Genomic DNA, 13,761 nt, shown 5'->3' with positions numbered 1-13,761 from the left:
AACTTTTGCAAAAGAATATTGCACAATGGCTACTTAAAATGTAAGTCATAATTTGGATTGAATAAATAAAATCAAAATGCATTTCCGCTATTATTTTGCTAGGGTATTCAAGTAATAGGTGCAGAAAAACTTTGCAAGTACCAGGCTATTTTTATATGTTTTTTATAGTAAACTCGTGAAGTTGACCTTTCTTTGCTTATTCGTGTGGCATACATGTTCCAGTATTTTTCCTATGAGTACAATATGACAGTCTTCAATTTTTACAGATATTATTTCATTACAGATGCGTTGTTTTTAATGATCCTTTCAAGTAATCACTTTTTATTGAACTATAATCTTTACTTAAATTTTATTTGAAACTTAAAATAATTTGTTTCAAAATCACAATAATAACACATTTTTTAATCATCGTGCCAACGATCGTACAGTACATAAACAGCCAACTACCACTTGTAAACAGTCTTATATCATTAAAATTGTCTTATATACATTCAATGGAAATTAAGTTTTACCACAGAAGGAATAACAGAGGACAGTTAAAATTTGAATATGTTACAAACATTCTAGATTTTATAATATAGTAACTAAACATCAGTAAAAAAAAATCCCAAACGTTATACATAGTATAGATAAATAAAAAAAACAAGTATATACATATATAAACACTAAATCAGAAGTACACGTTTATTTCGATTATCGAAAATTGGTATTATTACAAGTTTGTTTTTCAAAATGTAAAAAACAAAACAAAAAAGCAAATAAGAAAAACAACAAACAAACAAAAAACAAACAAAACAACGAAAAACAAACACCCCCCCCCCCCCCCAAAAAAAAAAAAACCAAAAAAAAAAAAAAAAAAACCCAAAAAACCCAGAATAAACCAATTAACAGGATTCAAAATTAATATCATTCATTCTATTATTTTTCAAAATGATGAATAAAGGAACTGAAGTGACATTATTATGCCCATCCATAGTGTAAATTTTAAGAGTACAGGTAAAAGCCAAAATAAGTTTACTTTTTGTCATATTTGTTTCCTATTTCCATTTTATGCTTTCAATGAATGTTCAGTAACCTACCTGACACGACGAAAATTCTTTAAATATCATTCAGAAAGTACCTGTTACGTTCAGTTCATACATAGATGGGAATCTCTTTATATTTAAGTCAGTTTTATATTTTATTCTTAAAAAATTCCGATTGTCAGTTATTGGTCAATCTTCACTTAAATTGTCCAGCTTTTGAAATATCTATATAATTCAACTCAACTTGACAATGATAAAAAATAAGCATAATGTCACTGAAGCAATGACAATTCCTTTGATAGAAAAAAACAGTTTTTTTTTTTCAGGGAATAGACATATACACATACAATTTTATCACAGATATCAACTTGCATATATATAAAAACACACACATAAATGCACAAAAATAATTATAAGATTAATTAATAAGTATGTTCTATGTAACCCTAGGATATTGCCCATTAAGCTAAAAGCTTATTTCCAATGGGGTCCATTTTCTGTTAAATTATTACACTAACTTACATAATAATAAATGAGTTATAAAGAAGTTAAACTTAATGACAATTTTCAATAATCAAAACACATTTTTCAATATAATAAGACAAGTACATTGTACACAAACAAAATGAAATAAATTTCTTTTAAACTAAAACATATCAAGTACACATAAACATGTTTCAAAACTTTATCATAAGTTACACATCAATTTAATAATAAATAAACATATTATTCACTTGTTTATCATTTTCATTACTTAAAAAAAGTTTTACTTTCGTTTTTAATGTTTGGATATTGTCAATTGATCTAATGTTGTCTGGTAAAGAATTCCAGTCTTTAATGGCATTGTAGAAAAATGTATTTTTAACATAAGAATCATTTTGAGGTAAAACAATATTAAAATTACTGGATCTTAAATTGGATATTCTACAAACCTTAAACAGTTCCTTTAAATAAGAAGGGCTTTTGTTGTAATAAACTTTATGAATGTGGTTGAGTCTTAACTGTCTAACTCTATCATTGACATTTAATAATTTAAGTTACCAACATGCTTCCTTTTATTTTATTATATAGTTTATAACTAGCTTTGGGGTGCCTTTCCCTGATTGGCTAACAAGCTTTTTTTGTAAAATATAACAGGTCTGATATCAGAGTATTATACTCATCGTTTTTTCTTCTAAAATAGATTTTTCTGGAAACCCCACGAAAGACGAGTGACTATGACGTGACGTCACGTCATGCAAGTTTTTTTGTTATCATTATGGAAAAATTAACGTTGAGTGACTCGTAAATAATTGTCAAATAAGTCTATTTTGATTACCATCCTTACATTTTAAGAACAATACGAATAAGCATGCAAATGCGCTCATTTAAAAGAAAGGGCCAAATTACAGAAAAGAAGACAAGCTGAAAAATAACGATTTCCGTCGTATGCAATGGCAGATTTGATTAGTCATATAAAAGCTATTTATAAATTATATAATAAAGCAGATATGTTCTTTTTAGCTGGTGAATATGATGTAATATGTACTGAAAAATTAGTTTTTATTTTTCAGTACATATCACATCATATTTACATACAAGTAAAATAGTCGAGAGAAATGCTTTATTGTCATACAACATACAAATATCAAGAATATTCATTGTTAAACTTATATTAAATATATGTAATATATCTGTATTGCTTAAAGGAACTCCGCTGATATTAAAAATACTGAAAAAAAAACTAAAAATTGAATGTCTTACTTAAAACGGCTAGCTAAGCAACATGTATAAATATATACTCTTAAATTAAGCAAGATATTGTATTCTAAGTTTCATGTTGATATCTCTATAAAATCTTTCTACTGAACAAATTTCCTATACACAAGTATACCTGATGAAGACTTTTGAGTCGAAACATTTTTTGTTTTTATTTATTTATTTACTTATCTATTATTATTTTTATAAATAATTAATAAATAATTTAATAAAATAGTTTTAAAATGAAACTGGAGATAGACAAAATACTAAGTAAAAAGGGGCATTAGTCTAAAGATATTGTTGTAGTTTTAGCAAGGCACCTGGTTAAGGATTGATTTAATGATTGAGTTTGTATGAGAATTGAGACCTCATTTGTTGTCATTATTTATTACTACAAATCTGTTGGGGCTAGACTGTGTATCAGTCTGGGAGATTTTAGTATGGTAACTCTGTCAACGGGTACCTGCATAAATTATGAAGAGGAGGCCTGCAATTATTGTGTTTAGGGAACTCAATCATTGGTTATCATCATAAATATTCCAGGAATCAGTCTGTTTGTTTCTGGTACAGTAACTTGATCAACACTTGTTTGTCATAAATATAGAAGGCTTAAATTTGTCAATTAACACTAAGGTAACCTCCAAATATGGAGAGTACAGGTATTTCATATAAATACTGGGACAAGATTTTCTAGAGGCAGTCTAGATTGAAGATTGAAGAACAAGATTCAAAATGCAAGAGTAATATTGTAAGAGCTAGAGTCAAGATTCAGGATTCTAGATTGAAGTTTCAAGAATGAGATCTTAAGAGTTTAGATATAAAATTCTCAGTGACTAATCAACCATGTGTGAGGAAGAAAAACTCTATAACTTTAAATATTAATTGTAGATTAGAAATTTAGGACACTTTCAAATAAATAAATGGTGAAATGAAACGGAAAACAGTTATTGTTTATTTTATGTAAATATGTGAAATTATGGAACTACATGTAGTAGAAATTATAAATTACAAGAGAGAAGAATTTATAACACTGGTGGCAGCGAACGGGATTTTTGGACTTTAACACGTTTAGAAAAGATTTTAAAGTGACTATCTGAAGAGACGTAAATTTGAACTGTACATTATAAAATTACTAAAATGGGACCATGCAGCTTCAATTTTTGTGGAAGAACAATTTGGTGACAATGTTTTATCGAAAACTGAGTATTATATGAAAAAACTGAGAATTGCAGAAGAAGAAAAACAGAAAAATTAGAAAAACAGAGCAAGAAGCCATGTTACAAAGAGATAAAATTGTGAATCATTATCTACAGAGGATTAATGACATAGATGGATTATTAATTATAGTTGGTCTGTGTGAATTTTTGACAGACTTTTAAGTACACTGTTTTCATTGCACATATTCATGGAGATAGATTATTAGGATAAGACTTTAAATGAAAAATATTTCTTTATTTATTGCTCAATTGGAATTAAATGTGGGTTAATGAAAAAAAGAAATTGTGGAGAAGGTGCCATTAAAATTTGTGAAAATTATAACACGGTCAAAGGTATCAATTCAAGTAAATTCAAACATTGTTAAACCTGGTAAGGCAATAAATCTTGGAACAATTAACTCATCATTATGCATCTCCTGCTTTTCGGAAAATAAATAGCCAGTAGATAAAGTGTTTATGGGAAGTGTGCTAGTATCCCATTGGGAAGTTCGAGGCAATTCAATTCCCATTAGATTAGTTAACTTTTGATAGAAATGTAACATTGACCAACGGGTCATGATTTGGATATTTGTATGAATTAAATCAATTAGATTTATTGAAAGAGAAAGTGAAAATTGATGACTGCAAATTAATTAGTAAAACATACGATAATATTAAATATGAGTTCACTAAATGGAGCAGTAAGTTTATAAGGGTTATATCATAGATCATCAGGAAGCGGAATTTAAGTTAATGTTGTGAAGCCTTTTACGTTTTGCAATTAAGTCTTTTATCAAACTCAAAGACTGTACTGTGCAACTGGGAGAGAACTTTTGGATGTCGTTACTTTTATCACTCAGTATAGACCCTACCTTTTAGAAAGAGAATTTCTTTTAAGGACATATTGTTCAAGTCTGCGATGTTAAATGTTGTTCAAGTCGCCGACAGGTCAAATGGCTCGCTGTTTAGAAGTTTTGTCACAGTTAAATTTTAGGATTAAACATAGAAGTGGGAGAAAACAAGCAAATCTTGACAGTCTCTCTAGAATGTCATGTGTGAACAAGAAGAGTGTAGTTGTTATGATGGAAAAACAATTTTGGAAGAATTACCTTGCAAAGGATGTGTGTAACCTGTATGAAGAAACATGAGTCTTGTCAGATTTTGCCGAATTTGATAATGTTGTTCCTTGTTCGATGAGAACATAGGTAAAGGGAAAAGTATCAAACCTTTTGTGTTAGGAGTTAAAACCTCAAAATGACTGGGCATTTGGAGTGATGTTTTTTGTTAATGCAGCTGCAAAGTTATGAGATTATTGAGTTGTTTAAGATCACTTTTCCATGGAATGAATAGGACAAGGAAGTATTTTCGATAATCACATTGGTCGACTTCATTTCTGTGAAAGTCTACATTCGCATGGTCGAAGAAGTGGAAGCAATCTCAACATCAGTGAAATTAATAAAGAAGTGGTTGACAAGGACGTAAATTCCATACTAGGTGGCGAAGTCGTTTCATCAGAAAATGAAGCTCAGACATCTAACTTGGGTCGTCTTAAGCAGTTCAACACTATTAATTATTCACCTATTAGAATGGCAAAATTACAGAGAGCAGACCTCGATTTAGGTGTTGGGACATCATGGGTTACTGGAAGCAAACAAGTGGTTGACAAGAGCGTAAATTCCATACTAGGTGGCGAAGTTGTTTCATCAGTAAATGAAGCTCAGTCATCAAACTTGGGTTGTCTTATGCAGTTCAACATTACTTGTTATTCACCTGTCAGAATTGCAGAACTACAAAGAGCAGACCCAGATTTAGAAGTTGTTATAACATGGGTTATTGAAAACAAACGACCCTCCAGGGACAAGGTAGCTAGATATTCTCCAAATATAAGGAACTACTGGTTTAACTATGACTTGCTAGTGATGAAAGATGGAGTGCTGTTTACAAAATGTAACAGTATTCTCAACACAAGAGGGGAGGCTTTGCTTCTCATTGTTCCAAAGGTTTTACAAAAAGAGATTTTGGTATCTACACATGACTCAGTTACAGGTGCTCATTTGGGAATAACAAAAACTTTGTCTAAAATAAAATGCAAGTTTTATTGGTTTATAAGCTAAGATACAGTGTTGAAATTCATATAAAGCAATGCAAGAAGTGTTCATTTCTAAAACGATCATCAAAATGCACTGTTGGTCACAGTATGGGCAGGGTTAGCACTGATAACAAGGAGATATAATGGCCATGTGGAAATCATGCATCATGATAGTTTGAAACTTTATCGTGGAAATTATATGACAAATTGGCAATCAAACATGGCAAGGATCAACAAGAATAACAATGAATTACACATCAAAGAAACTAAAACAATGCTATAGATGACGTTTGAATCAGATTTTCAACAAGTAAGAAGAGGTAAAAGGAATAAAACTCAACACATACCATACCAGCACAGAACATTAAGATCATAAAGTATCATCATGTAAAATATCTTTCAATAAGTTTTGATTTCAAAGGAGTACATGTTGGGTATATAAGGGTACTCTGAGATTTTGCAGTCATTTCGGAGTTTTCGACTATTTAGAATTGTGTAGGGAAATATATAATATTGGAATAATATGAAATTATAAAGAAAATAGTGAAAAAAGAGGAATTTTAAACGGTGTTCTTACAAAAATATATATTGGATATAAAACGCAATCGGAATTAATTTGTGATTCGTTCAAATTGGAATATTAATTTGTTATTCATTTCAAAATTGGAATATTAATTTGTGATTCATTCTGAATTGGAATATTAACTTGTGATTCTTTTCAATTTGGAATATTAATTTGTGATTCTTTTCAATTGGAATATTATTGTGTGATTCTTTTCAATTGGAATATTATTGTGTGATTCTGGTTCAAATTGGATTTTAAAGTGTTTTATTTTCAGTTTAACAATCAGTGCCATTTTCTAATTTCAATTATGTTATATATAAATATTAAGTTTAATATTTTGGCACTTAGGACTCTATGGTAGAGACGACTACCAAACAAATTTTATATTCAGTTTGTGCCTTTTAAGAATTCTTACACATTTGTTAAAATTTATTAAGAAATAAATAGGCACCAGGACTTTGTGTGCAAGAAATAGACAATGTGTGAAAGATTGAATTAGGATATTGTGAAATAGAAAAAAGGGACAATAATTGAGTGAAAAAAAAAAGTTTCATTTTGATATTAAAACATGGTGTTAAAAGTTGAACAACTGTTTGAGAACTTTAATTAATTTGTTTTGAGTATTCAATGTATAATTGTAGTCAGAAAAAAAATTGTCATTAACAGAAGTAACATTTCTTTAGATTAAGTATTTTCTTAGAATTTCGTATTTGAATAATGCTATTTTAGTTAATGCAGTGTTTATATGTTAATTGAGAATGTTTTATTGTTAAACTTCTATTCAATTTGGGAGTAAGATTGGTTGAAAAGTCACTGATTTTTGTTTCGTTTCTATATTTTTGTTTGGTGTTGTTAACTTAATTGGGACAATTAAGCTTTTTAAGGTTGGGGGAGTGTTGTAGTTTTAGCAAGGCACCTGGTTAAGGATTGATTTAATGATTGAGTTTGTATGAGAATTGAGACCTCATTTGTTGTCATTATTTATTACTACAAATCTGTTGGGGCTAGACTGTGTATCAGTCTGGGAGATTTTAGTATGGTAACTCTGTCAACGGGTACCTGCATAAATTATGAAGAGGAGGCCTGCAATTATTGTGTTTAGGGAACTCAATCATTGGTTATCATCATAAATATTCCAGGAATCAGTCTGTTTGTTTCTGGTACAGTTACTTGATCAACACTTGTTTGTCATAAATAAAGAAGGCTTAAATTTGTCAATTAACACTAAGGTAACCTCCAAATATGGAGAGTACAGGTATTTCATATAAATACTGGGACAAGATTTTCTAGATGCAGTCTAGATTGAAGATTGAAGAACAAGATTCAAAATGCAAGAGTAAGATTGTAAGAGCTAGAGTCAAGATTCAGGATTCTAGATTAAAGTTTCAAGAATGAGATCTTAAGAGTTTAGATATAAAATTCTCAGTGACTAATCAACCATGTGTGAGGAAGAAAAACTCTGTAACTTTAAATATTAATTGTAGATTAGAAATTTAGGACACTTTCAAATAAATAAATGGTGAAATGAAACGGAAAACAGTTATTGTTTATTTTATGCAAATATGTGAAATTATGGAACTAGTAGAAATTATAAATTACAAGACAGAAGAATTTATAACAATATATAGCTTTCAGAGTGCAAACCGACCCTTATCTCACAGCTGCGTCGTGTCATGGTAAGTAAATAATCCAGGTTTCGTTTTAATATCTTAATACCACGTTTTAATAATGATTATATTTAAGTTTTTGCACAACAGCGACAATAAAAAAGACAACAATGACACAATGACGTTGCGGCAATTTAAAACTAATAATTGAAATAAAAACGGACATAGACATTTTCTCTGTCGTACTGTCACCCACGTGCTGTCGTCTTCCTGTTAGGTATGCAAAAATGTGTTTCCTCCAATAGACAGATACTTTTTAAATCTTATTTCGGAAATATTGTTATTTCCTTGTGACTTTCTTATGCATGTACGTGACATACCACAGTGTCTCATTCAAAAGATATATTTTACCATGCACAGTAAGTTTTATTTGTTGTTGTTGATTTTGTTTTCTCGTATTCAAGTGTTTTCTAATTTTAATTTTATAATTTTTCAAATCAACCGTACGCACATGAGTTCTTGTCTATGCCTAGGTAGCGCCAGGTACATTTATCTTAAAAAATATTTCCAATCCTATCATGTAAATAAAACTCAAAATTTTCAACCCTTTCAAAACTACATATTTACAAATATGCATTTTGCAATATTATATTTTATATTTTTCTAAATCTAGCATTATTGATCTGTTACTAAAGCAAAACCATTAATGAGTTTATACAATTGATAATGATTAAGCAGAAATGTAAACCGATGGGCCATGATGTTAAAATTTGTTGTCCTTTTAACTCTTTAAATACGAATTAGGCCCTCTTTCTCAATTTCAAGGTGTTATCAGTGTATTGCCATAAACATAAATCAAGATCAAGGAAAATGGGTTCCCTAGATTTTTGTGGTTCCAGTCTTGTCAAACATCTTATTTTCGTAACCACCAGTCGTCTATACCAATTCCAACATTTTGCATGACACCCCTTTTATTCTAAAATAGTAAAAAGCACGAATAAAGTGTTACATATATTTTGTAAAGTACAAAATATTATTAAAAAATATATTGAAAATATCCAAAACATGTAAAATATAGTTAGCTCAATTCGAAATCCAGGAAGAATTTCTTTTAAATGCAAATCAATCAAACAATTGATATGTATTTTTTTATATTAATGTTATTGTCGGAAGTTAGTAATGCAACTTTGTGTAACCTTTTATTTATGAACATCTGATTTCATTATGAAAAGCCAAAATGGGAAATATTTCTAGTTTTAAAATAGTTACACTATCGCATTACATAAAACAATCATAAATAAACTTATTACCCTTTCCTCCTGTAACTCTTTTTCCAATAATCGTATCTTAAAAAAATACAAAGTTTACTTCAAAACAATTTCATTTTCAAAAATTACATATAAACTTTATATCTTCTATAACGTAATACCCTGAAATAATTATTCCTTCTCATTTAACCTTTGATCAAATATAAACAAACTAAGATAACAAGAAATGTCATTTAACTTGTTATGTCATTTAATATTAAATTTATTGTATATAAGAAAATAAACATTATCATGAGCAGAATTTCATTTCCCAAACCTTTTAAATGTAAATACGTATAAACACGAAAAACTATAAATTAACCAACTGTTTCAACCGATCAGCCACAGAAAAAACATGTAATAAAATTGAAAATACACAAGTCTCGAGTTTTCTCAGGATTTATCAAATTAATTTTCTCATTTGATATGCTTGCGTCAGATATCAACATGCTTCAACATCTTATTTGATGTAACATTAACTTTAAACAAATCAAGAAATGTCGAACGACACATATGCCCCCTTTCTAGCTTTTGACTTATATTATTGGTAATTTTGTTATAGAAACTTGCCATAAATGGCGCCATAAATGGCTACATGTAAGTGTTCAGTTATGGAAAAAGAAAAATGATAACCAATCAATATATAAAACATAAAGACCTTGACCTTTGAACTAGTGACCCCATTTTGACTTATCAATATGTGAAATATAAAGATTAAGGTAATAAGCGGAAACAATACTTATATTTTAAGCTGCTGTGAACTTGGCCTTTGGACATTAGTGATCCCAAATTCTATGAATTTGCAACATATAGTAATTTAATATGTGAAATATGAAGACTTCGTGATAATCAGTTTTCAAGATAGTGAGCAGTTTTTATTCTGAAATTTAAGGCCCTTGCACCCTTGACCTTTGACATGTTGTTCCCAATATCAATAGAGGACATCAACTAGCAATAACCAATCAATATGTGAAATATGGAGACTTTGTGATAAGTAGTTTACAAAATAATGAGCAGAAACAAATCTGACATTAAAGGCCCCTGTGACCTTGACCTTTGAACTAGTGGCCCCCAAATCAATAGGGATAACCTACTAGGTTTGCCAAACTTATGTGAAATATGAAGACTTTGTGATAAATAGTTCACAAGAAATTAAGTTGAAACCATTCTGCTATTTAGTGCCCATGTGACCTTGACCTTTGACCTAGTGACACAAAATCAAAATGGGTCATCTTATAGCGACCAATCAGTATCTTTAATATGAAGACTTTTTGATTAAAAGTTTTCAAGATAATAAGAGGAAACCAATCTGACATTTAAGGCCCCAGTGATCTTGATCTTTGACCTAGTGAACCAAAAATCAATAGGGTTTAACAACTAATTTTGACCAATTAGTATTTGAAATATGAAGACTTTGTGATAAATAATTTTCAAGATAATGAGCGGAAAACAGTCTGACATCTAAGGCCCTGTGACCTTGACCTTTGACCTAAAGACCACAGAATTTATAGGGGTCATCTACTAATTATGACCAATCAGAAAGTGAAATATAAAGGCTTTGTGATTAACAATTTTTAAGATAATGAACATAAACCATTTTGACATTTAAGGCACATGTGACCTTGACCTTTGACCTAGTGACCCCAAATACTGTTCATCTACTTATTATGACCGATCAGTATCTGAAATATGAAGACTTTGTGACCAACAGTTTTCAAGATAATGAGCAGAAACCATTCTGACATTTAAGGCACCAGTGACCTTAACCTTTGACATAGTGACAACAAAATCAATAGGGTCATCTACTAACGACCAATCAGTTTGTGAAATATGAAGACTTTGTGATAAACAGTTTTCAATATAATAAGAGGAAACTAATCTGACATTTACGGCCCCTATGACCTTGACCTTTGACCTAGTGACCCTAAATTTAATAGGGGTCAACAATTGATAATGACTTATCAGTATCTGAAATATGAAGACTTTTTGATAGATAATTTTTAAAATAATGAGCGGAAACCACTCTGACATCTAAGGCCCCTTTCACCTTGAACTTTGACCTAGTGACCACAAAATTTATAAGGGCTATCTATTAATTATTACCAATCAGAAAGCGAAATATGAAGGCGTTGTGATTAATAATTTCAAGATAATGAGCAGAAACTATTCTGACATTTAAGGCACCTGTTACCTTAACCTTTGACCTAGTGACCCCAACATCTACTATATATGGCCAATCAGTATGTTATACATGTATATAAAGGCTTTGTGATAAACGATTTTCAAGATAATGAGCAGAAACCATTCTGTCATTTAAGGCCTCTGTGACCTTGACCTTTGACCTAGTTACCCTCAAATCAATAGGGATTATCTACTAGTTATGACCAATAAGTTTGCGAAATGATAAATGGTTTTAAGGATAATCAGTGGAAACCATGTGGTCTACCGACGGACAGACCGACATACTGACGGAGCGACAGACCAACCGACATTAGCAAAACAATATACCTCCTCTTCTCAGGAGAGAGTCATAACGAATCTTTGGTGAAACATGTACGTATCTGTAAAAAATGGTTAACATATTTTAAATAATTCACATCAATTTTCTTTTTTACCATCAGTCTTTTTAAGTTTACCTTTTCTTTTAATTCATGATCTTTCCTTTCTAATGCAAATCCATACACCTGCAAAAACATTACAATTAAAAAACAACAATTTCGAATAATTGCTGACTAAGATTGAACATTAAAACAATAGTTTTTTTTCAGGAAAAACTGACATTATCGGAAAATTACGGAAGCGTCCTGGTACGGAAGCGCCCTGGTGCCAATTTTACATTTTTTCTATAAAAAAAATAACTCCTACGTAGGACTTTATAACTCCTACGTAGGACTTTATAAGTCCTACGTAGGAGATAAAAAAGCCTCATTAGGAGTTTATTACTCCTACGTATTAGGAGTTTTAAAGTCCTACGTAGGACTTACAAACTCCTACGTAGGACTTTATAACTCCTACGTAGGAGTTAAAAAAGCATAATAAGGAGTTTATTACTCCTACGTAGGACTTTATAAGTCCGACGTAGGACTTTATAACTCCTACGTAGGACTTTATAAGTCCTACGTAGGACTTTATAACTCCTACGTAGGAGATATAAAAACCTGATTAGGAGTTTTAAAGTCCTACGTAGGACTTACAAACTCCTACGTAGGACTTTATAACTCCTACGTAGGATACATATCAAAGTACTGAAAGCACAGAGTTCGACGGACATGTATGCTAGAGTATAACTAATGATAGCATATTATGTAGGAAAATAAATTATATGAGCCGCGCCATGACAAAACCAACATAGTGCATTTGCGACCAGCATATGGATCGAGACCAGTCTGCGCATCCGCGCAGTTTGATCAGGATCCATGTTGTTCGCTTATAAACCCTATTACAAGTAGAGAAACTGATAGCGAATAGCATGGTCCCTGATCAGACTGCGCGGATGCGCAGGCTGGTCTGGATCCATGCTGGTCGTAAACCCACTATGTTGGTTTTGTCATGGCGCGGCTCATATGTGTCAAGTTGTAATTGTGGCAAGCCGCTTTAGTAAATACCTTTAGTCTGTAGCCAGAGATGATTTTGTCATTCTCTGCATATATTTAACGATGATTCTGTATTATGTACGATTAGTTAAATTTATTATGCACATGTACACATGTATGGGTTAAACTAGGATATACAATGTAATTCACTATTAAACATATGCATGCATAATGCTCCGCAAACCGTTATCTTCTTAAACTTTACGGAACAGGAACAAGACACTTCACTACTCCCCCTGCCCCCTTTAAGGCTTTAATCTTTTGAAACTGCCGAAAATGGATAAATTGCTCGTTTTGTTCAGCTAGGAAAACGTAATCGTTAAAGCCTTTTAAAATTTTGATATAATTATATGCTTGTTGTCGAGTTTTTTTTCGAATAGCTGTAAAGCAATTTTTCGGGATACATCGCCAATGCTTACAGACACCTCACCCTAAGACACTGTACACTCTAGAAACCTGAGAAGTGTGCCGTGTGACTAGTAGCCTAATGATCGCTAGCCGCATGGGTTCAAACCCCGTTAGGCGTAAGCCGTAAGAAACTTTACACTCATTGCTAAGTACGTACTGGTTGGTTCTAGGAACGGACTCGAAAGTGTGTCTATAAGCTTAAAGCTTCCTACACAATCAAACTTAAATAAA

General features: G+C 31.0%; 1 protein-coding gene across 1 annotated transcript in view; it reads right to left on the bottom strand.

Annotated features, from left to right (window-relative positions):
* Nucleotides 1-7,210: 7,210 nt before the first annotated feature.
* LOC132753879 (uncharacterized) overlaps nt 7,211-13,761 on the bottom strand; it is a 50,531-nt gene continuing 43,980 nt past the window's right edge. The window contains exons 5-7 of the mRNA XM_060744419.1: nt 12,166-12,213; nt 9,533-9,568; nt 7,211-9,198 (exon numbers count right to left, since the gene is read on the bottom strand). Coding sequence (XP_060600402.1) covers nt 9,136-9,198; nt 9,533-9,568; nt 12,166-12,213 — 147 coding nt within the window. The 3' untranslated portion in view covers nt 7,211-9,135. The remainder of the gene's footprint in view (nt 9,199-9,532; nt 9,569-12,165; nt 12,214-13,761) is intronic.

This window comes from Ruditapes philippinarum, unplaced genomic scaffold (genome assembly GCF_026571515.1).
Source record: "Ruditapes philippinarum isolate M1 unplaced genomic scaffold, ASM2657151v2 ctg5063_1_1_1_1, whole genome shotgun sequence".
NCBI classification, from domain to species: domain Eukaryota; kingdom Metazoa; phylum Mollusca; class Bivalvia; order Venerida; family Veneridae; genus Ruditapes; species Ruditapes philippinarum.
Note: the sequence above shows the minus strand (reverse complement) of the source record. Positions and strands in the feature narration are given on the sequence as shown.